The sequence below is a fragment of the Vigna unguiculata genome, chromosome 5, assembly GCF_037176805.1.
Source record: "Vigna unguiculata cultivar grain cowpea cultivar isolate G323 ecotype 2 chromosome 5, ASM3717680v1, whole genome shotgun sequence".
NCBI lineage: Eukaryota > Viridiplantae > Streptophyta > Magnoliopsida > Fabales > Fabaceae > Vigna > Vigna unguiculata.
The window spans coordinates 5,408,065-5,432,905 of NC_140796.1; the positions used below are offsets into that span (position 1 = coordinate 5,408,065).

The 24,841-nt window shown below is 31.4% G+C and overlaps 3 protein-coding genes and 1 pseudogene across 4 annotated transcripts; 2 read left to right on the forward strand and 2 right to left on the reverse strand.

Moving 5' to 3' along the window:
* Positions 1–5,549: 5,549 nt before the first annotated feature.
* Positions 5,550–7,943, forward strand: LOC114184839 (protein BPS1, chloroplastic-like). Its single transcript, XM_028072180.2, has 2 exons — positions 5,550–5,743; positions 6,651–7,943. The coding sequence occupies exon 2, from the start codon at positions 6,663–6,665 to the stop codon at positions 7,719–7,721; it is 1,059 nt and encodes a 352-aa protein (XP_027927981.1). The 5' UTR covers positions 5,550–5,743; positions 6,651–6,662; the 3' UTR covers positions 7,722–7,943.
* A 1,976-nt stretch (positions 7,944–9,919) lies between these two features.
* On the forward strand, positions 9,920–12,409 carry LOC114184964 (protein BPS1, chloroplastic pseudogene; annotated as a pseudogene). The gene is made up of 2 exons (XR_014995425.1): positions 9,920–10,122; positions 11,121–12,409. The product of XR_014995425.1 is annotated as a protein BPS1, chloroplastic pseudogene (transcript).
* A 1,474-nt stretch (positions 12,410–13,883) lies between these two features.
* On the reverse strand, positions 13,884–17,166 carry LOC114185773 (putative polygalacturonase). The gene is made up of 6 exons (XM_028073681.2): positions 16,947–17,166; positions 16,457–16,792; positions 15,487–15,607; positions 15,021–15,195; positions 14,827–14,897; positions 13,884–14,750 (listed from the first exon to the last, which is right to left on the reverse strand). Exons 1-6 carry the CDS (start codon positions 16,974–16,976, stop codon positions 14,023–14,025), a joined length of 1,461 nt encoding a protein of 486 aa, XP_027929482.1. The 5' UTR covers positions 16,977–17,166; the 3' UTR covers positions 13,884–14,022.
* A 4,684-nt stretch (positions 17,167–21,850) lies between these two features.
* On the reverse strand, positions 21,851–24,508 carry PUB15 (Plant U-Box 15). Its single transcript, XM_028074259.2, has 4 exons — positions 24,066–24,508; positions 23,717–23,833; positions 23,104–23,529; positions 21,851–23,010 (listed from the first exon to the last, which is right to left on the reverse strand). Exons 1-4 carry the CDS (start codon positions 24,351–24,353, stop codon positions 21,967–21,969), a joined length of 1,875 nt encoding a protein of 624 aa, XP_027930060.1. The 5' UTR covers positions 24,354–24,508; the 3' UTR covers positions 21,851–21,966.
* Positions 24,509–24,841: the final 333 nt, after the last annotated feature.

Consider the following 24,841-nt stretch of genomic DNA (forward strand, 5'->3'; position numbering starts at 1 on the left):
CTCATAAGACTTCTCCTTGCCAAATTTATGTTTTTCATATGATGATGCATGGAATTATTAACAAATTGTGTGCATGGTTTAGTATTTGTGTTTACACAAATCATTATTAGAAAAACTATTTGAGTTTACAAATATTAGGAAGTATGTGAGTTGTGTATTTTCTTTTTTATTTTTTACATTTTTTTAGATGTAATTTTTTCTTTAATATATACTTAATTAAGTTTTTCTGGATAATTTTTATATCATCACCTACAACAGTCTGAAATAACGAAATGTAGATGATATCATATTTATATATTATTTTTAAAATAGTTATTAAATATAAATTATAAAAATAAAATATATACACAACAAAAATTTTAAAATAACTGTTGAGACAAAAAAGGTTAAAGGTAAAATTATTTATAAAATAATAATTAAGGGTAAAATTGAAATAACGAAATATGAACATAAAAGACGTTATCTTCTTTATATATTGTTATAGATCAATACTGATAAACGTCAATTACTATTTATATTATTGTTTTATATTAATCATTAATCGATATATTTCATAAAGCGTTAAGATAACAACATGACTATAAATATACCTAATTATAAGGAAAATTAAAATACATAAACTAAATGGAAAAATATAAAAAATTTGAGTATAGATGAAAAAGTTTAATAAAAATTTAATTAAAAACAATCAAAATTAGGAAGAACTTAAAATTTAATTAATTCTGAATTATATAAACATAAGTTTATGCAATTATATGCGTTATTTTGTATTTATGTAGTTTAATATATTTTCTATTTAATTTTTTCTAAGTTAGTTGGTTTTAAATTTGAATGTTTAGACACTTTAAATAAGTTTAGTGATTATATTTTAATTGAAATATATATATATATATATATATATATATATATATATATATTAATTCATCGGTGTCGTATCCTTGATATTAATTGCAATAAAAAAACATTAAAGCTTGCTTGTGTAACATTACACACATGGAGGGAAAGCGTGTTATTGATTATGCACTAAACATGGTTTTTGTAAGATTAGATTGAATTAATGGAGAATTTAAGAAAAAATGAAGCAAAATAATTGTTTGATAAAAGTAGAAGTAGTTGAGGAACAAGAATGATGATCATGTTATATAGTTTCTATATGCTGGACATGCCTTTACGTGTTATAGTTCTATGAATATTAATCACCAAGTTCAATTGTGTGTCACGTTTTTCTTAAACTCTTAGAACAACGACTTCTCTCATACGCGTTTTATAAAATTGCTTATTCATTTGCCACTACAATAGAACTTAAATAGGAGAACACGAAATTAGAAGATAACATGACGTGTAGTATCGATGATATTTCAAAACATAAAATAGAACATATATATTTATCTTTAATATTTTTCGTCTTCTATATCACATCATAAAATTAGATTTTTTCTCGCTAGTTTAATCTATTTAGTTTCGGTCTCTTATAAAAAAAATGTCTTAAATCACTTTTGTATTATTTTGAGTGTTAAAGAGTAAATTTTAAGTTTAAGTCAAACTTACACATTTATATTTTTATCACTTTAGTTTTACTTGCTTCTTTTTTATAAATAACAAAAATATGGTCTTTCTTCTTCCATATCATATGAGTATAATCCAATTTCTTTTGATTAGTTTAATCTATTTAGTTTTGGTCTCTTATAAATAAAATGTGTTAAATTACTTTTGCATTATTTTTAGTGTTAAGGAGGTGACTTTGACTCTAACTCAATATAAGGTAAGGTTTGCACTCACTTATATATTAGAAACTCGTCTGATCTCTAGTTGAAGAGAGATCTCCAACATACCCTTTCACGTTGAGACATATACATATTGAGTGTGGAACTATATACTAATGGATAATTCGATAGCGGTTCAAGAATGAGTGACACGATAAGCACAACAAACAACAAATTCCTTGATAGCGAATATACAATAGGTCCAACAAACAACAAACAACAAACACCATTATGATAAATTCTAGCACACGACTTTGGTACCATGTCAAGAAGTAAATTTTAAGTTTAACTCAACCTTATAAATCAACTTGTAAAGTGAGATTAACACTGATTTTTATAATGTAATCTCATCCTAACTCAGATGTGAGATCTCTAATATCTCGTTCATACTAAAAAAAAGCCTCTTCATTTGCATCCATTTCCTACTTAAAATTCAGTTGATGCAAAATTTCTTGATGCTCATTTGATTCTATATGCTAAAAAACACATTCGATATTGACAATATCTATTCGTTATACACTACAAAAAAATATGAAAAAGTGACCAATTTTATGACAAAAATATACCTTTAGAGACCAATTTAGAAATCAAATTCTTGATTAAAACCTAATTTAGAGACCAATTCTTTTGGTAACCATAACCTAGGTAGCTAATGTTAGTGACCAATTTAAAGACCAATTCATAATATAAACTATTTTAGTTAACAATTATAATTTTTCAAAACTATTTTAGTTACTAATAATTTTTAATTTATAAATTAGTATTTAATATTTTTTGTCATTAAAATTAGTCATTAATAAAAAATTTTCTTATAGTGATATCTTATTTTTAATAATATAGTTCACGGAAAAAAAGGATTTTAGGATGCATGTCTATTTCTTTTATTGTTTGTTTTTATGAAAAAAGATTAGTGCTCCATACCAATCCCTAATCGAGTTCAGTGCCAGCTAGTTATGCTTATCTTTTAAGCCATACAAAGTTTCGGAAAATTAGTGTTTGATTTGGTTTAAATGTTCCAAATTAAGGTACTTTTTTGTACTCAGCTTTGCTTGGAAGTGCAAACTAGGATACATCCTTATTAAGAAGAAGATGGAATACCTTTTGGAAAACACCTTTGTTTGGTAAGGGATCATAGTATTGTTTCTGTAAAATATAGAATGGGACAACATTTCCCAACAAGGGATTACTTGTTATCTTAAATCATAAGAATATGTTTCTTAATGAGTTTTGTTGTTCAATAATGGTAAAGTTCTTATGTTAACTACAATTCAGAAATATGCAAGTACACAAAAAGTAAGTTGATAAATAGTAAAGAAGTTTAAAACTGAAAAGAAGGTATTTTAAAGAGTCAAATTCATTAATAGAACTAAAAGTCGATCAAACCTAAATGTATAAAATGAACATTTTTATTGTGTGATTTTTTTTTTACTATTATTATGAAAACCATATATTATACTTTTTTTACACTTTTATAAAATGTCATTAACTTTAGTTACAACATGAGACTCCATCAAATTACATAAAAAAAAAAAAAATCGGTGGGTTATTTCACTTTTATTTTCGACATTTGATATTGTTTTGTTGATTTGTAAGAGTGAAAATAAGCATATAATTGAGAATGTATGATCAATTTTTTATAAAAGAAGTTTATGATAAGTCAAATTCAACTCTTTAAATATATATTAATCACACACGAATGGGTTGTGTTTTTTTGGCTTTCTGTATTTTTTTTAAATAGATATTATTGTTATTATATTTAAAAAAAATTAATAATAATGTAAAACAATAAATGTATTGGAAGATTTTGACCATAAGTTTTGGAGGATCAAGATAAAAATATGTGATAAAATAGAATTTTTCTTCCCTTCATAAGTATTTTTGTTTTTGGTCATTTTGAAAATATAGATTTATTCTTTTATTCTTTATAAATATATATATATATATATATATATATATATATATATTTAGAAAAAATATTAAAAATAAAGATATTTTATTAAAAATTAATTAAAAATTGAAAATTTGGGAGATGTAATGATTAAAAGAAAAAATTATAATAATGAAGAAACAATTAAAAAATAGTTATGAAAAAAAAAATATAGTATATAACTTTTTCCTGTTCATAAAATAATCATTATACAAAAAAATTCAAAAAATAAAAAATAATATTTATTAAAACAAAAGATAGTTACTCTTTTATCTTCAATAATGAAATAAAATATATGCGAAATATAGAAAAAATGAATTTGTATTCAACTTCTTATTTTTTTTTTAAAGAAAAAAAAAACATTTGAGAATACCATGAAATATAATATATGAGAAATACAAAAAGAATAAGTTTGTGTCTAACTTCCTATTTTTCTTTATAAACAAAAGAAAACATGTGAGAGAATGCTTGAGAAACTCAAAAGACATGAGAACATAAAAATATCTCAATAAATTTGTTTATTTTTTAATGTATTTAATTTTATATTTTATTATTTATTAACATTAAATATTATATTTTATTAAAGAAATAAAAATCTACTTAATTTAATTTTCACCAATACACTATACTACATATCATTTAAAATTTTTTAAAAATTTAAGGAGGCCATGCCCTTCTATTAGAACACCAAGATCCACGCCTATACATAATAATATATAATGCAATGATAATATTAATTAAATGTATAATTAAATCTCCTAGTTACAAAATCTAATTGTTTGTAGTTATATAACATAGTGGTTTTAATTTTTTTTCGATAAGCGAATATTATCTATTAGTATTGTTGTTTAATTTGCTTAATTACTAACAAATTTAGAGTTCATCTAATTAGGGTGAAGTCATATTTTTGTTTGTGATTTTTTTGTTGTAAATTTTGGTAATTAACTTTTTATTTTTGGATTAAGGTTGAGAGTGTTTACATTAAATTTATGGAAACAAATAGTATATGTACTTACACATCCACTCCTACACACAACCATTAACACTACATCCCTCGATTCAAAAGGAAGTTGTTTAGACTTAAAATGACTTATTTTATTCCTACAATTTATTTAAAAGTAGTATGGTATAACCTACATAATAAAAAGTGTTATTGGGCTTGACACATTGGTTTGGAAAAATATTTTTTAAATTTTTATATCAAAATTTAGTTTAACAATAGAAAAAGCTTACAAAATTTAACGAGACAATGTAATTATTGAACTCTTTACAAATTTAAGAACTAAATATTTTTTCTCTCTTTCAAAAGCTAAATTTTTATTTACTATTTTAAATTTATAAAAAAGTTATATATTAAATATTAAAAAACAATATTAAGTTTAATAACAAATTATTACATAATAAATCTTGATCTATAACAAAAATAAATACTTTTGTATTGATGAAGTGCGCGTTTTAACAATAAAAAACACCTTTTCCCTCGATATTCAGTGTGGAACTGGCAATGTATAAGAACCGTTGGATTAAAATTACAAAGAGAAACATGAGCCGTACAATTAGAGCCGTTGAGATGAATCATGTTGCAGCTGAGCTCGCCAAATTTGAATGCTACTGCCGACAATTATTTTTAATACTCATTAGATAAACATCATAGTTGGCTCCAAATTAAAAAATACCAAATTAAATGAACGACAATAAAATATTCTGAGACAAAATAAGAAAACTTAAGCTATATGATTTTTTACTCAGCATAAAATGATCTTATACTTAATTAATATAAACAATTTTATTTTATCAAAAAACAAAGAAAAGAGTAAGAAAAAAAACTTTCGTCAACAAAAAAACAAGTTGGGCAAGGAACCAACAATATGACACCACGTGTTCAATATGCACGGAATCTGAAGCCAAACCTGGTAGCTTTATCATCACCTCCCACCCATCATCATCTACCACATACAAATATTGATTCACACACGCAGAAACTCTATCAAAGGAACATACCCAAATCAACAAACCAACCCTAATCGTCTTTTCCGATCTGATCCTTTGCCAGGTTGTCTTCTTTTACCGTCTGATCCTCTCTCTTAACCTATTTCTCAATCAAAGTTTCTATTGTTTAATTTTGTGTAATTCTCTTGGAAGGCAATCCCCCAAACCCTTTTTCTGTCTTTTAGTTGAAAATCTTGAGAATTGTTAAAAAATTTAGCTTTGATTTTTTCCTAGTTCCTCGATCTATAGCGTTTGGTGAGGTTCAGGCGATTTATTTGTTTGTTTAATTTTTTTTTATAGTTTTTTAGTTTTTATTGAAAATAACAACGTTTTACCTTTGTGATTTATCGATATGGCTATATCCGTCACTGTGTGTTTTGGGAGCGATGGCTAGAAAACTCTGTGAGATTTTTAGCTTTCTTGATTTGGGGGTTGGTTTATTGAGATCAAAATTATAGTAAGATGGAACTGTAGAAGAGGGAAGAATTTTTATTGGTATTTGATTTTGTTAGTTTCTGTTTTCTCCATTTCTGATTCCCTAATGTATTATTTTTTTCGAGATGCTAAGAAAAGGAACAGAAGTGAAAAATTCTGATATTGGAATTTTGTTTCTTCATTTTTCGGTTCTTTTTACTTTGTCTGCCTTACTAGCAAAAGATTACTTAGGATTAGTTTGTCGCACTTATCTCACACCTTGTTAGAACTCGAATTTAAAAGCAAAGTAAATACTTATCATAATAATGACCTAATTAGAAGGGGAAGGGGAAGAAACAGTGTTTGCAGTGGCTAATGAAGGGTAGTTGTTTGACATTAACCATACCACTTTAAGCTTAAAAATTATATTCAGGCACAAAAATACTAAACTTATTGGACAAATAACACGTAGTCTACTGCTTCTACTTAGTGACGATGTATTTTGATTTTTTTTTCATCAATTTTGTATCTTACTACTTCAATCTTTTTTGTTGCAGTAAAAGTTCTAAATGAGTCGTGCGCAGGATGCAAACCGATCGTTCTTCCCTTTTGGAAATCCTTTTAGGATGATATCACCTAGAGGCACTAAAATGACTTCAGAGCTGTTGTCAATATTACAAGCTTTTGAAGTAACTTTGGAAGAGAGGCTTAAAAAGCTTATTCCCGAGAGCAAGGATGAGATCCTTAGCTTGTCTTGGATGAATTTGGCGATGCAGGCACTTTCTGAGAGTTATAATGACATTAAAAATCTTATAGCAGAGCTTGATCTGCCTGTTAATGATTGGGATGAGAAATGGATAGATGTGTACTTTGACATTAGCGTGAAGTTGCTGGATCTATGCATTGCATTCAGCTCTGAATTATCACGTATGAGTCAGGGTCATCTTTTACTTCAGTGTGCTTTGCACAATTTAGGTTCCTCCTCTTCAGAGCAGTATCATCGGGCATGTTCTTCACTTGATGGTTGGAAGCAGCATATTGGTTCAGGAAACCCTAGGATTGAGAAATGTGGAAGCATTTTGGATGGTCTTCTGGGGTCACTTGATCTTCCTAAGGTTAAAAAGTCTGCAAAAGGGAAGGTCTTAATGCAAGCTATGTATGGAGTCAAGGTGCTGACAGTATTTGTTTGCAGTGTGTTTGCTGCAGCTTTTTCAGGCTCTACAAAGAATGTCATGCATCTGGACGTGGCTGACTTATATTCTTGGTCCGGAACCTTTAAAAGATTGCAAAATCTTGTAAATGAGGAAATTAGAGTTAGATTTTCAAGTGGAAGGTTTACTATTTTGAATGAGTTGGAATCTGTTGATTCCGCTGTAAAGGAATTATATCCTATTATCCAGCGTGTTGTAGATCCCGTCGAGATGGAATCACTTTCGAATGTTGTCGAGGAATTAGGCAAATCAACGGAGAAGCTTTCACAGGGTCTAGATCTTCTTACAAAGGAAGTCGATAGCTTTTTCCAGGTGGTCTTGAATGGTCGTGATGCCCTGCTATCTAGTCTGAGGTCAGGTGCTATTGTCATTCACAACAACATGGGGGGTAACAGAAATGCACAGATTGTCAATTGAATTTGTCGCAACCTAAGACTGGTACAGACAGATGGATCTAGGTATTTGGTTTTCTATTTTATGATTGATGGTTCTCAATCATGTATGGCTTATTATTGTATGGAGGTTAGAATGATTAGTAGTTTACATGGCTGTATCATGGTTCGGAAATGTATATTTGTGATAGCCTGTGTAATGTTACATAGTAAAATATATACAACGAAGTTACTTGTGCTCATAGAAGTTTGTAATTTGCAGTCCCGTGATTCTTTCTATTCATTTGGTCTTGAAATATCTTCTGTTATCCTGAAACTCGATGAACTGATTATCTGAGGGCAATTGGCAGATTATTATTTTGTGATTGCATCATTGAATATAATCTATAGCATATTAGTACACACTCAAAATGTTTTAATGTCAGACAGAAAAAGAGCTGGGGGTACATATGCAGATCTCATGAAGTCACAGATTCAGTGGAACATGGGTTTACCGGATGGTGAGCTATATTTCTGCATTGTACATATGCAACTTACTATTTCATAGAATGATTTGTGCGCTTTCTTCAACTCCTCTTGGTCTCAACTTATTTATACCCACTTTTGAATTTGTTTTGGTTGTTCGAGACTTAGTTGTCAGTATTGAATACTGTAGTATAATTGTATATCTCTTGAATATCATTTTATGCAGCAAAGTGTTGAGTATCGTATGTTATTTGGCATATTTCATTTTTTTATCATCTGATATTTTGAAACTCAACTCACAGATCAGTTGCAGTACCTTCCTATCAAGGTGCGACATCTGATTCTAATCCCCTTTCACCTTAACGCACAGAACTTCTTGCAATTGAGTGTCATTTGGGCCATACCTTCATATCAAGTGAATCTTTGCTAGAGTAACACTCAATTTCTATATCAACTCTTAGCTGAAAGCTCTGTCGAAGGGATTGTCTACCAGGGGTTTTGGGTCGATGATATGTTTCATCTCGCTCGATAAGCACCTCAGAATGTGAGGTGTCAAAGAAGTCGAAGATGTGAACCTCAGTACTCAATTAATATCGTGCTCTAAGCTGGTATAAGAGAGTTCTGCTAACTCTGTTGAAGAGTGCAGATACCAAGCTTCGGCAAGAAGATCTATTATGAACGAAAATGGATAACTGAGCTTACTCAAGTTCTCCTAGCCAGACCACGTGCATGCTATTGATCTCGTGAACATCGTGGTCTTTTTTATTAGTGTATTTTAAAGATATAATAAGTAGACAACACTAAAAATTAAGTAGAGAATTTAAATTTAAGTAATTTTTATGGATAAGTAAATGAAGTGCATTTAATAAATATTTTGCAAAGAATGTATAATAATTTTAATTTTTGTTTAAATCAGAAAATAAGAGGTAGTGCATATGTTGAATTTTTTTCGAAGTACACTCATAAGTAGAATAGGTTGGAGGCTTTTGTATCTTATTTATAATTTATAATATAAAGATTGAAAACTTCTTCACCCATAGATATATTATGCAGATTGTTCGGAGGGTTGAAGATAGAAGTGGATTGGTACAAAGGCTAATCGGAGAGGGATGTATCAGCAAAAATCACTTTTTTTCTTTTTTTCCAGATCGGTTGAGTTCTTCATTTTCGAAGAATTTGGAATTGTCATCGTTAAAATTATAATTTAACCATAAATTAGTCCCACGGACAAAATTTTCCTTAGTTTAAAGGCTAACTTTTGTTTTTTTATTACAAATTCTTTTCATATCACAAAAATAATAAAAGACCAATTTATAATTAGAAAAAAAAGGTCATACTTTAAAATATAGAAAATTTTACAAATTATAATACGTAATATTTATGATTAATAATAAAAGAAATATTTTTACAGTGATGTACACTTTTCCTTGATATTTCAGTGTGGAACTGACAGTGTACAGAACCTTTGAATTAAAATTGTAAAACAAAATTTATTGAATCACATAATAAAAACTTTAACTTAACCAAAAATACTTATTTCCTATGTTGTTACTAACCTCTTTATCAAACTACAACCTAAGGTTTTGTCTCTTAAAAGAGCAAATTAGGTATTTGAAAGATGTAAAATGTGTGATACACAAACATTGAGTGTTAAATAGTCATACTAAAGAAATTAAAGTAAGAAGCCCCCACACGTTAAGACTCAAAATTTTGTTGGAAAATTATTGCTCTTGGGTCAATAAAAACGTCTCTTAAGAAAAGGTGAGCAAGCCACCACCAATATGATACCACGTATCCACTTTCAAATAATCTGATGCCAAACTCGGTAGCTTTATCATCACCTCCCTTCACCATCTACCACTAACAAATATCGATTCACATACGCGCAAATCCTATCGAAGGAACAAACCCAAGTCAACAACCCAACCCTAATCGTCGTTTCCGATCTGATCCTTTCCCAGGTTGTTTTCTTTCACCCTCGGATCCTCTCCCTTAGCCTATTTCTCAATCAAAGTTTCGATCTTTTTTAATTTTCTGTGAATCTCTTTTGGAAGGGAATAGTCCCACCCATTTTTGGGTCTTTTAGTTGAAAATATTGAGAATTGGTAAAGTTCTTTGATTTGATTTTTTTTCCTAGTTTCTCGATCTATTGTGTTCGGTGAGGTTCAGACGATTTATTTGTTTTTTTAATGTAAATTTTTAGTTTTAATTGAAAATAACAACGTTTCCCTTTTGTAATTTATTTGTATGGCTATATACCTCACGTGTGTTGTTGAGGGATTGATGGGTAGATATTGTGTGAAATTTTTAGCTTTCTTGATTTGGGAAAAGGGATGAGAATTTTAATTTGCCAGCAAAAATTTTGGAAAATGGAAGTGTAGAAGAGTGCCGAATTTTGATTGGTCCCAGACTTTGTTAATTTCTCTATTTCTGTTTGGTGTCATTTGCTTTTGTAGAGATACATTAGTTTTCGACTTTTAATTTCTGATTCCCTTACGAGTTCTTTTCTAGATGGTATTTCTGATTTAGGAATTTTGTTGCTTCAATTTCCGGTACTTTTTACTTTGACTGCCATACCCGCAATAAATTTAGTCTGTCAAACTTATCTCACCTTTTAGATCCAGAATTTAAAAGCAAAGTAAATACTTATCATAATGATGACCTATGTAGAAGGGGAAGGGGAGGAAACGGGTGTTTTGGAGTGGCTAATGGAAGGTAGTTGTTTGACATTAACCATACCAGTGTTATCATATAAAAAAATTTGTAGCTGCCCTCTTCCTTTATCCTTTTTAATACCAATTTATAATCAAATCACACTTTATTCAGGCGCAGAAATACTAAACTTATTGGATAAATAACACGTTGTGTACTGCTTTTTGTCAGACTGATTTGTGATAGATGTTTATTTATTTATTTTTTCATTAATGTCTTATCTTACTTCGAATCCTCTGTGTCACAGTAAAAGTTCAAAATGAGTCGTGCCCAGGATGCAAACCGATCATTCTTCCCTTTTGGAAATCCTTTTAGGATGATATCCCCGAAAGGCATTAAAATTTCTTCTCAGCTTTTGTTAGTATTACAAGCTTTCGAAGCAACTTTGGAAGAGAGGCTGAAAAGGCTTATTCCCGAGAGCAAGGATGAGATCCTTAGTTTGTCTTGGATGACTCTGGCGATGCAGGTACTCTGCGAGAGTCACAGTGACATTAAAACCCTCACTGCAGAGCTTGAGCTTCCTGTTAATGATTGGGATGTGAAATGGATAGATGTGTACTTTGACATTAGCATGAAGTTGCTGGATATATGCAATGCATTCAGCTCTGAATTATCACGAATGAGTCAGGGTCAACTCTTACTTCAGTGTGCGTTGCATAATTTAGGTTCCTCCTCTTCAGAGCAGTATCATCGGGCATGTTCTTCACTTGATGGTTGGAAGAAACATATGGGTTCAGGAAACCCCAGGATTGAGAAATGTGGAGGCATTTTGGATGGTCTTCTGGGGTCACTTGATCTTCCTAAGGTTAAAAAGTCTGCAAAAGGGAAGGTTTTGGTGCAAGCTATGTACGGAATCAAGGTTCTCACAGTATTTGTATGCAGTGTGTTTGCTGCAGCCTTTTCAGGGTCTACAAAGAATATGTTCGACTTGGACGTGGCCGATATATATTCTTGGGCTTCGACCTTTAAAAGGTTGCAAAATCTTGTAAATGAGGAAATTAGAGTTAGATTTTCGTGTGGAAGATTTGCTGTATTGAATGAGTTGGAATCTGTTGATTCCTCTTTAAAGGAATTGTATCCTATTATGCAGAGTGCTGTAGATCCCACTGAGATGAAATTGCTTCCGGATGTTGTTGGGCAATTAGGTAGATCAACGACGAATCTTTCACAGGGACTAGATCTTCTTGCAAAGGAAGTTGATAGCTTTTTCCAAGTGGTCTTGACTGGTCGTGATGCCTTGCTATCAAATCTGAGGTCGGGTGCTACTGTCATTCACAGCAATCTCGGGGTAACGGAAATGCAGAGATAGTCAATTGAATGTGTTCCAAACTAACTCTGGTACACACAGATGGATCTAGGTTTTTGGTTTTCTGTTTTATGATTGACGGTGCTCAATCATGTCTAACTTATTGTATGGAAGTTAGAATGATTAGTAGGTTTTATGTCTGTGTTATTGTTCTTAAATGTATATTTGTGATGTTCTATGTAATGTTAAATAACTAAGTGTATATGAAGAAGTTATTTGTGCTCATAGAAGTTTGTAATTTGCTGCCCTTTAATTCTTTCTCTTCATTTGTTAATGAAATCCGTGTAATTTAAGAAGCTTAAAATGCGGTTGCATTGTTTTTGGTTTCTTATTTGGAGGGATATGGAAGGGGAATGATTTCCTGTTATTTGCTTTTTACATATCTTCATATCAAGGCGCCACATCTAATTTTGATTTCCTGTTGTCACCTTAAGTCAGAACTTCTTGCAATTGTAATTCACTGCCCTGCATTACTTGTTGAGATCTGTGCAAATTGAGTTCTTTTTGAGATCTGAAAACTTGAAAATTTTCTAGAGTACACACTCGCTTTTTCTTATCAACTATGAGCTGAAGTGGGGTGAGCTTTTCATGCTCTGTTGAAAGCCTTGGGGACCAAGTCTTATGAGGTCGACCATAGGTTTCATCACCCTCGATAAGCCTCTCAGAATATCAGGTGGTAGAGAAATCAAAGATTTGAACCTCTTTTAACAAATTGATAGCATTCTCTAAAGATAATCTGGAGAGCTCCGCAAGCTGTGTTGAAGAGAGCAGAGACCAAAAATAGAGAACTGTTCTGGTCAAGTTCTCCTGGCGGTCTCATTGTGAAAGAGCCACAAAAAACCAAGCCACGTGCATGCTATGGACCTAGTGAACATTTTGGTCTTGCAACAGCCTCTTCAACATTTTTCTTCTGTTTTTAATTCCTGATTGAAATTAAGTTACTTGAGGCAACTTTTTTTGCTGGAGCATTCTAACTCGATACATGAACATAAAGCTACATTAAATATTTTCCAAGAATTTAATAATCCATACTAATTCTATTCAAGATCATTGTTTTTGGCAGAGGATACCTGTCATTTTTACAATAAAAGCACTCCTTTGGTACATGCCCACCTCCCTAATGTTATATTTGGTTATGTGGTGATTAAGTGTTCTTAAATTCAAATAAATGAATCTAATAATTAAGTTATATCAAATTACCAATAACTAATATTTGACCATAAAAAAATTTATGATTTTTGTTTTCCAAAATTAAAGAATAGCAAATAAAGACTAAGAAAAAAAATGATAATATATCAAACTCCACAACTCCACTTACATTAACTCGAAGAGGAATACACATTTTAGCTCCAATTTGGGCTGTGTATATACTATTGTAATGTAACATCTACGAAACAACAAAATTTGACTTACTTGGTTCTTATTCCCTTTTGTTCACTAATTAAACATGTTATATATGTAATTGGCATTATATTTAATTCATATGCTTTTTGCGTTATAACCTTCACAACATTGGACAAAAGAAAAATCCCTGTAATCTATCTAATTATTCTTATAAATTGATTCTTCATATTTTTTCATTTTATAATTATTTGATACCATGGATAATTGTATTAAACAGAAGCCAAGAAGCATTACTTGAATGTTTCATCCAAACCGTTTGTTACTGTTTGAAAATGGCTTTTAGGATACTCTCAGCAAGACTTTTAACAAGCATATTTTGATTCATGTTAACTCTGAAACTTACAGCATCATCAAGTCATCAGGTTTCACAAAAACCTTTCATTTCTATAATTTGAAACACCATTCATCTCTGAACTTGAGAAGTGCTTTCTTGATAATCCTAAAACAATAACTTATCTCCAACATAAGTCATGCTGGTACTGCATTTCTTGAGTTCCAGCATGTCAATAGGAAGAGTATCTTCTGGAAAATCACATGCTGTGATCTTCTCTGGCCCTTGATCAGGCAACAAACCACAAGGTGGAGGATTGACCCCACTTGTGACCCCTTCAATATCAGTGCAGGTCCAAGGCTGCTTCTTGGCCTTTGCTGCCATCCTAAGAGTCACATTGGCAATGCAGATTCCTGTGAATGGATCATTGGATATTCCTTGAAACCTTGCAGCTATGGTGACATTATCAGCCACAACATCTCTGTAGTTGATGTTTTTTATCTCAGGTAAAGCATTAGGGTCATAGTGGGTATCAGCATGAGAGTTATAGTCACCAGTCATCTTGAAAGCCCATTTCATAGTATGCAAGGTCATTCTCTTCACGTATATGTCCTTCACAAAACCTCCTCTTCCCACTGCTGTTTTGATTCTCACCCCTGATTCAGTTTGGATGGCTGTGATGTCCTCAGCTCTCACATCTTGGATACCACCTGACATCTCACTTCCCAAGGCTATGGTTGCACTGTATGGTGAAATGCATGTTAACCTCCTTATCACTAACTGTTTTGTTGGCCACCCAAATTTTATGCCATACTCATCCCATCCACTCTTCACAGCCACACAGTCATCCCCAGAAACTATGTAGCAGTCTTCAATTCTCACATTTGTGCAAGAATCTGATAACAAATAATAAAAATTTGAAAATTTGAAAAATTGGAAAAATTTGAAGTTGCTCATGAATGAACCACCAACCTGGGTTGATGCCATCAGTGTTTGGAGATGTGACAGGAGCAAAAATGGTGATGCCTTGCACAATAATGTTGCTGCATAGTATTCAAAAACTTGTGTTATAACAGTGGTGGTAAAAGTACTGCAACAGTGACTATATTATGTATGTAAGGACATTTTTTTTTTTGCAAAACTTGAACAGAGTAAAATGGGATTACCTGCTATAAACTGGATGAACATTCCATGATGGGGAATTGAGGAGGGTTAAATTTGAGATTTGAATATTGTCTGAGAACATCAATTCAATCAGGTATGGACGAGTGTACTTCAACTTTTTTCTGTGAAATTGCTGCCACCAGAACTCACCCTGACCATCTATGGTGCCATTTTCTCCTGTTAACAAAAGGATCATGATTGATACAATTTATCTGTGATAATAATAAGAGAAAATACTAAAAATAGTCGATGTATTAATAATATGAATTAAGAATATAATCCATAGTTAATATTAAGAGTTTGATTGATATCAACAGGGATGCGTGTAAAATATATGTACACAAGCATCTACTTTATCACCACATCATACTAATTTCTAATACAACTATAAACAAAAATATGCAACAGATTTTGGTGATTAGAAGTAAAACTTTTAAATACATGGGAATGGTTTTTTTGCCTCCTTACCTGTGACAATAACATCAGTGAGGTTTGTTCCAAATATGAGACTTGTGAATCTTCCTGCTGGTGCGTCTCTTCCTCTGCCGTATGAAGGGAGTGGTTCAAGCACAGGCCATTCAGTTATATCCTAATCAATTTTATTAGTTCAGCAAAAAAGAGTTAGCAGTAGCACACTTGAAAGTGCCAAAAATGTGTCACACTTGGAACCTTTTTCCTAGATAACACAAGACAAGTGTGTAAGGCACTCTTAAAGTTTTTGTCTGAATGTAAGAATAGACCAAAAGTGTCAGTATAAAGTGGGGAACTTTTGTGTACAGTTGAATTTTTTAAGGCTAGTGTTCTCATCTCATATGCTTGGTAGAAAGTGGGGAATCTTGTGACACATTCTTTGCAGTTTCATTTATTGGACATCTCTCCTTATTTGTTACTCACGTGAACCCCTTATATATTAAATAAATATCAATGAGTTTATGAAGCCAACTGATTGGTACAGTAACAGTCTTTTCAAAACCAGAGTTAGTAGAAAAGGAATCAGAAAATGGCTTTGGTTCTTTCTACTTTCAAAGGCTTGTGAAAGGCTTTGAAATTTGAAAGCTGGACATTACTCATGTGGTGAATGGTAAAAATTGTGAAGGACTGTTTTAATGTTCATAAAACAACAGATTCACACAGATAAAAGTCTCTCATCTAACATGTGAGGTGAAAATTATTGCAGGTGACATCAGTTGTTCTATGATGAAGGTCAAATGGACCGAGTCACAATTAAATGTGATACTTGGATTGTTATGTTCTTAAGTGAAAAGAGGTGTGTCTTGACTAACGGTTATAGTTTTTTTGGTTTAGTGGTAAGTGCTCAATCCAACAAAAATTTATCGGATAGTTGCAATTGAAATGATGGATTTTAAAAGTGTTTTCAGAAAGCAACACTCACTGTGACTTAAATTGTGAGCAAGAAGGAGTAGAAAATGGGATATACCTGAGAAGCAAGGAGAACAGCATCTTTGTCCAGATAGAGGGTGAAGTGACTGGTGAGACTGAAGCTACCAGTGAGCCATTTTCCTGGAGGAACATAGAGCTGAGAACCACCTTCAGAAGCATACTGGCTCAGCTGACTTATTGCTGATTGAAATGCCTTTGTGTTGGATGTTTTTCCATCCCCAACACCACCAAAATCAGTCAATGAAGCACTATGAGCTCTGCAGTTGATAGCATTGTACTCTAAGGAAGTGCTCACAACTTTGCCTTTTCTGCTCTCTACTCTCTCTGAACTCAGTAGTGCAACCAAAAGGAGAGCAAAACATGTTCTAAACACCTGCAAAAACCATACATCCATGAAAATTGCTTGCTAGAAAATGAAGGTGTTATCTTGCAGAAGCAACAAGTATATGCACTATTAAGAACAGAATATGAGAATATTGGTTAAAGTAGATAGAGTAAGAAAGGGAGAAAAAGGGTCTTAAGTGTACCCTCATGTGAGTTTTCCACAACAGCTCCATCCTAATAAAATAGAACTTTGGAATTTGGTTTAGGTATGTGAGGAGAGAGTGAACCTGTGACTAGTATTTATAGTGGAATTCAAGTTATTGCCACTAGGTTCATTGGTTCCTAAAAGATTAAAAGGCATAAACTACTCAATTTTCTTTTTCTTTTCTTGCATCAAAAAGCATATCAGACCTGTTTATACATAGAGATTGCTATGTTTAGGTAAATTTTAGATGATTAATTAACTTTAGGATGCATACATAACAAATCAAAGAACTGGTAATTAGTGCTAGTGTTGACCATAGCTGCAATTCAGAACCGGAATTGTGTTTCACACTATTTTTGTTCTTTTCCTCGTACTTTTAAGGCTTTTCTTAAACAGAACTTGTGTTGAGAATATTGAAGCACATTTTCATTTTAGTTTACAAACACTGCATATCCGTGATTTGATTTTTTTTAAATTGATGAAATGTTTCTTTTTCATGAGTTTTCCTCAATTTAGTGATTGAGAGACTAATCTCCTTGATGATAATCTGAGTTTTTATATATAGCATTCATATACACATTTCCCAGGAAATGGATTCGTACTCATGTCTGAACAAATTCTCAATTCATGAAGCATTTGGACCAGAATTTATCAAGATTCTATTAATGAATGAATTTTTAATTGATCACAGACCGTTTAATTCCCAGCATAGAATCTTCTGACAACCTTAATTTCTAGCACAGTCAACCATCAATTTTTTTGGAAATTAAAAGTGTGCCTTATATATGCAAAGAAAAAGGAAAATGTGTAAATATAAATTAGTGCACATCTTCACTTAGAGAAGAAACAATATTTTTAAATACATCACAAAAATTATTTGTTCTGTATGAATCTCATCTAAAATGTTAAAAAATGCATTGCCAATAAATTAATTATAAGTGTAGAGAAGAAAATTTTAATTTAACCTTTGGTAAAAAAGTTTTGGCAAAAAGTAAACGGACTTCTTTAATAAATGATGTAAATAACTAACATGTGTTAGTTCTATTGAAAGGATAATAATCACCCTGTGCGTGATTTGAGTTTTTGATCATTCACGTGAATGAAAAATATAGAAAAATATACTATAAGGACAAATCTATGTTTTGTTGCTTATATAATAGAAAACACATACAGATACATATATTTCAAAATTATAATTAGATAAATAAAAAGAATTTTTGGTATAACTGTTCAAAAAATTTGTTAGTTTAAGTTATGATATATATAAGCTACAAAATATATATTTTTTTCATTGAATACTATGATTAAATTTAAAAAAAAAAAGTTTCTATTTTATATTTTATTATAACTAAATGATTTAAATAGAAAAGTAATCTATAACAATATATAAAGGGGATTCCATTTTTTGTGTCCACTTTTCAAAATACCGATTTTACTCCTATAAATATAATAATTTATTAAATTTTTAAAAATTGACCGTTATTTTTATAAACCTTTTATAAAATCAGATGTTTCTATTTCTTCTCTTCTTCTTTATTTATCAATGGTTAGTCTTTTATCTGTTCTGATATATTTCACTTTATTTTTAATAAATATAATTTTAATATATATATATATATATATATATATTAATTTAATATATATATATATATATTAACTTAATAATATTATAATATTATCACCTATTAATATAATGTCACGCATATTTAATAAATGTATACACACAGGCGCTATCGCGCCTGTGTTACGCTAGTATATTTAAAAATACATTTATTTATAATTTATTGGATAATGCTATGAGATGGGAGCAAGTGGGCCAGAAGGTTTCACTTTATTGGAGTTCTCGCATCTTCAAATTGGGTCTCGTGAGTGGGCCCCTGTCCCTTGCCGACCCATTTCACGGGTGAACTAAGCCTCTCATGTGCTTCTTTCAATCTCAATCTCCAACTTATGAGTCAAATGATTAATTTTGTAAAATGTTATATTTTTTATTTGTGAAAAAAATTAAACAAAATAAGAAGAAGACGTTATATATATATATATATAATGAATATTAAAATTAGTTTCAGTTAGAAACATAATATTTAAACTATTAAATAATAATAATATAGTTTATATTAAATGTGGTGAAATTAGGGTTGGAGAGGATGTAATAAAATATTAGATGTGGTGGAAGTATTGCGTTGTGTTCCACTGAGTGATTAATATTACATGTGGTGGCCGCCCACAACTCCTTCAGTGGGGGCTCGTGCTTCTCATTCAATCAATGAAAATGACACTTTTCTTTAGCTTCAAAAATCATCACGAGACCCTCTTTCTATTTCCACTCATTCCTGTTACTACACTTTCACATTTTCAGGATTCATTCTCTACTGAACTTTTTTTATCCTGATTATATTTAATATTTTTAATATATTTTAAAATATTAAAATTAATGTTCATCAATATATTTTAAATATTTTAAAGACATTGAATAACAGTTCAGAAACAAACATCCAATAGAAAATACAAATTCATTTTTCATCTTATGTTTTCCTATTTTTCCTATTTTATTAAATCAGTGCTCCTTTGTGCAGATTTCACAGTAATATGGAAGAGTGATATTAGATCATCTTAAAAAGGGACATTAAATAACTAAACCATAGTTTTAAATTAATCATGAGATTAAAACCATTATTATTAAGTTTTTGAAAAATATATATAGCATTAATTTGTCTTTTTCAAGGAACAACCCTGGCCTCTTGATTTGGGTGGCTGAGAATATAACATTAAACAACAACAAACCTTGGTGGCTGGTGGAACTGACCTAATTTTCCATAATCCAAACACTACAACATGTTTACCATTCACACACACTTTAGATGTTATATGTAATTGTCATAGACGAAAAGTGAAAAGCTTTATACCTTTTTTTCCTAATACTCTTTCTTTAACCTAATCTAACTCTCTCATCAGCTTTTATACATTATGCCAAGTATTTCATATTAATGAAGAATATGATGAAATTATAATATACGAATAAATGTAATTCTCATTTTAAAAATTACTTTATATGACTAAATTAAATTTAAATTTCACACTCTCTAATATTGAATCAAAACATATTTTTATAGCAATTTGTTAAGCTAAGTTTATAATATTAAATTAGACTTTTATAACATCTTTAACCCATCAAATTACAATATATTCTTTCAAAAGTATTAGTAATACCATTTTAACACCATGCATATTAATTAATTATATTTTTATGTCAGAAACAGGCTTGCCTTTGAAGCAATATGAAGATAGTGCATATATATATATATATATATATATATATATATATATATATATATATATATATTACAAATAGTTATATTTTCTCTTGTGAAGACAAAGACGATTATAACAGTGCAATCAAAGTGCCTTCATACTTACAAGGATATTTAATGTTATATTAATCACTTTTGTACAAATTGATTAGTGTATATTTGCTAGAGTTTAGTTAAGTATTTAAATAAATTGAAATAGAACTTCTACATATTTGTTGTTTAAATAGATCTAATTGTTTTGAATAAAAATATTTTTATATTTCTAAAGGGTCCAAAGACAATGATAGAGACTCTTTTGTTTTGTCGTATCAAAGATGTGCTTGCGACCGATTGTTTTACACGTAAGGGAAATAAAAACACTTGATTATGAGTTATAAAAAATTGATGAGAAAAGTATGGTATGAAATTAAAATCGAATTTAGAAAACAACTAAAATTGGAAATTATTGAATAAAATTATATTCCTAAATCTATACACCAATTGGATAATTCCCTTATATTTAAACGATACTTTTATGGCTTCAAATTAACCATGGACTATAGCTTTATTTTTATTTTTTTAACATAATTATTTGCGTGTATTTATAGAAAATTAACTCAAAAAATGTATTTAATGCATTATTTTTTGTATAAACGTATAAATGGGTTTGTGGCCCAAATATGTATAAAACCAGAAATATTTTTCGTAAAATTGTATTCAAATAAGTCAAAATTACTGTTGGTCCGTGATGGAGTTCCTATTATTTTAACTTATTAAATAATTAACATTAAAGTATGGTGAATTCTAGTAAATCTCAGTCATATTCCCTGTATATATTTACCCAGTAATACTACAATTATTTCATCCAAATAATGGTATATAAACAGACTTTAACTGTTAAAGGAAATTGGAAACAATAATTAAGCTTTGTGAAATTAATTATCTTTGTCCAAAGCCAGATCTGTAGGTAGTTTGAAGAGATAAGTAACTAACTCTATACAACTTTTAAGTGTGAGCTTAATAAATTATTATAAATCTTGTCATAGAAATCGATTTAAGGAAGTTAAATTAGGATTAATATTCACTTCTTTAAATACTCTATCAAAATTATAAAAAAATCTATCTTAATAATATTTGTTGGATTTGTGTAATTTATTATGGAAACATTTATTAATATTTAATTCATATATATATATATATATATATATATATATATATATATATATATATATATATATATATATAACCGTGAGAAAGATTTGTTAAACAATTCACATCGGTTAATCAAAAATCACCTCTCATGTGGAGAAATAAAGGTGCACATTTACGATGAGTTACTTAATATGTTCAAAATTTAAAATGCGAACAACAAATAATGAAAGAAAACACTTTTTAAAAAGGAAATTAATCATATTGAGATTATTTTTTAAATAGTTATATAATAACATTTGTTTTGTGGTTGAATAAGGACCCTTTTTTTCTTATAGATGATTGATATCTTCTTTTAAATTCTTTCATCTTTTAGTAGTAAAACGCATCATAATCAAGTTTAATTAAGGTATCTATCCACCAAGACTTGAAGACTTGAAGAAGTATATATATTCATCGTAACTAATCATAACCGAAAAGAATTTTTAATTACACTTTTTTAACTGTACTTTGTACATCAGAATAGACGAAAGAAAGAAATAGTTTAGTACAATTATAGTACATCGGAGAAAGCAAACATTAAATTTGCTCGCTCTTGGTTACGAGCTCTAAGATCGTCATCGCTTTCCTCTGTGCTCTATTTGTTCCATTTTGTTTGATTTCTATCAAATGTTCATACACTCCAAACTGAAGTGCTGCCAATATAAAGGACGAGTTATTTAAGCACAACTCAAGAAGAACAGAGGCTGCACATTCCTTGTTCTTGGGACTCCCTTCTCGCATGAACTGAACAAGAGTTTCGATGAAACTAAGTTGTCCAATCTCTTGTCTTCCTTCAGAATTTAACACAAGGAGTAGCAGAATGGAGAGAGCCTCATCAATCAACCCTAAGTTTACGTCCTTCAGCAACTGAAGCAAGGGTGCTACAATGCCAGCCCTAATGGCCCTACCTTTGTTTGCATGGTTCAGAGACAAGTTGAAGAGAGCTGTGATAGCATCTTTCTTCCCTCGAACCGTTCCATTCTTCAACAAATTCACCAATGGTGGTAACCCGTTTGATTGACCCACAATCTCTTTAATCTCATCAATCATCGACAAGCTAAACAACGTTGCTGCCGAGTTTTCCTTAGCCACACAACTTCCATTCTCAAGAACTTCTATGATAGCTGGAATAGCACCTTCTGAGGATATGAGTCTCTTGTTACCCTCATCGATTGATAGGTTTAAAAGTGCTGTCACTGCATGCTCTTGGATTTTTGAATCTGGATACGACAGTAGCTGCACCAGTGGTGGTATTCCTCCACGTTCAGCAACCAGAACCCTGTTCTCAGCGTTTTCCTTTGACAGCATTCGTATCTTCTCCACTGCTTTTCTCTGCTCTTCCAAATGAATCGACCCTAAGCTCTCAACCAACGCAGGGATTTCATCTTTTCCGGGACAACTTTCTTGAGCCGAATCGTACCTTTTGGGAAGCTTGAAGTTGTTGTTCTCACACCATTCTTCGATCAAACTTCTCAATGCGCAGTTCGGTGCCAGTGACGTGTGCTGCAAAGGTTGCCTGGTCTTTGGGCATGTCCTGTGGTTGGCTTGGAACCACCTCTCTATGCTTTCCCTTTCATATGTCTTTGTTATCACAACAAAGTTTTCTCTCTCAGTGCAGGTACAATACAACAAAAAATGCATTATATTTAACACTTAACATATGTGTTTGTTTACCTGTCCACTTGCTATGATAACAGGATCTGTCATGATTTCTAGTGTTATTGGGCAGAGAAACTCGTGAGGGATGACCAAAGAGGTGCACCTCTCTAGCATCTTGGGTGCCACAGGATCATCGAGGACACTGGTTTCTGGCATGCCTGCCACGTGTTTGAATTTGTTCAGAAGTTTAATTATTCGCTTGGTACTCTCAATATGTTGCCCTTTTCTTTCTTCTGCAAGTTGCCTAATGGCCACTGTTTCTACGTTAAGTTCCTCAACGCTATGAAGCTCCAACTTTTTTGCCAGCCTCTCGATTATAGCACTGTCTGAATTTCTATCATCCTCGTCAGAGAACACCACCATCATATCCATCGCAAGCTCTATGTCCTGTGTATCAGTTCTTCTCCTCGCTCGCTTCAGTTGCACGTGCATTAGCTCAAGCTGAAGAACAAACATAGTTTAAGAATACGATGTATGGTTCATGGTTTTCTCAATGCGACTACAGAATTTCAGACTATGATACCACAAACATTCAAAACCATTCTTCCAGAAAATGAAAAAACAAGAGGAAAGAAGAAAACAAAAACTTCTCCGATGGGAAGATATGAGAAACGGAAAGGACATATACCTGTTCTTTGACTTCATCCGAGATGCCTAATTCCTCACAAGGCACGGCACCAAACGCTTGGCCTAATCTTTCGTACACTTTCTGAAACGTGCCCATTATCGTCTCTGTCTCCAAAGACTGAACCAAAACAAATAACAAAAAAAATGTTCTACATTAGTTTCACACCTTCACAACCCAACAAACAACCCATTTTGCCTTGCAAAACAAGGCATGGATAAACATTCACGAATTATTAAATTACTTCATTCAATAACTGGTTTTTGTTCAAACAGAAGAAACTAGCCCCCATAACAGATGAAGGTTAAAATGATGGGTGAAAACAACGCGAGAAAAGGGATAAATTAATTACGAGGTAAATCTTGCTTCCTTGGCTGCACAGTTGCAACAAATCCTTGGCGTACAAAAGCGCTTCTTTGAATTTGACTAACCAAGCGACGCCGTTTTTCGTAAAGGGTTGTGGTATGTCGCGAAGCTCTTCTAAGATCGGCAACATGAGCTTGAAACGGCGCACGAGGTTGTGGCACTCCCTCCGCTGCGGCCTCCGGTAGTCCCCGATCTGAACCACCGATTCGATGACTCGCTGCACATCCTCCACCGGGTCATACTCCTCATCTGACTCGTCCGAGTCGTTCCCCATCGCCTTCTTCTCCTTCCTCTGTCTCTCTGTGCCTCTCTGCCTCACTTATGCTACGCCATGCACGCACGTCGTTACGTAATTGTCAGGTTTTGACCCAAAGAAACAAAAGTGGATTAAGAAAAGAAAACCACGTGAATGTTTTTTGGGTAACTGATTCTGTTTATGGTTGGTTTGGTTTGGTTGTTGATATGATTGTTTGTTCTATTCCGACATTCTCCTGTTTTTCGTGCTTGCTCGTATATTTCGGGATTCATCTCTCAGTTAGGAAAATATTATCAGAAAAATATATACTCAACATTTTCATTTTTATTCTTTTATGTTGGGTAATTCATCTCTTCACAATTGTAAGAGAAATATAAATTATTTTAAATGATTTACCTATATGTTAAATTTGTAACTATGTATCAAAAAAAAAAAAACAGGATCAAGGTGTTGTTTTGCATAATTTAAAAATAGGATTATGCTAATTTTGTGAACTGTCCATTGCA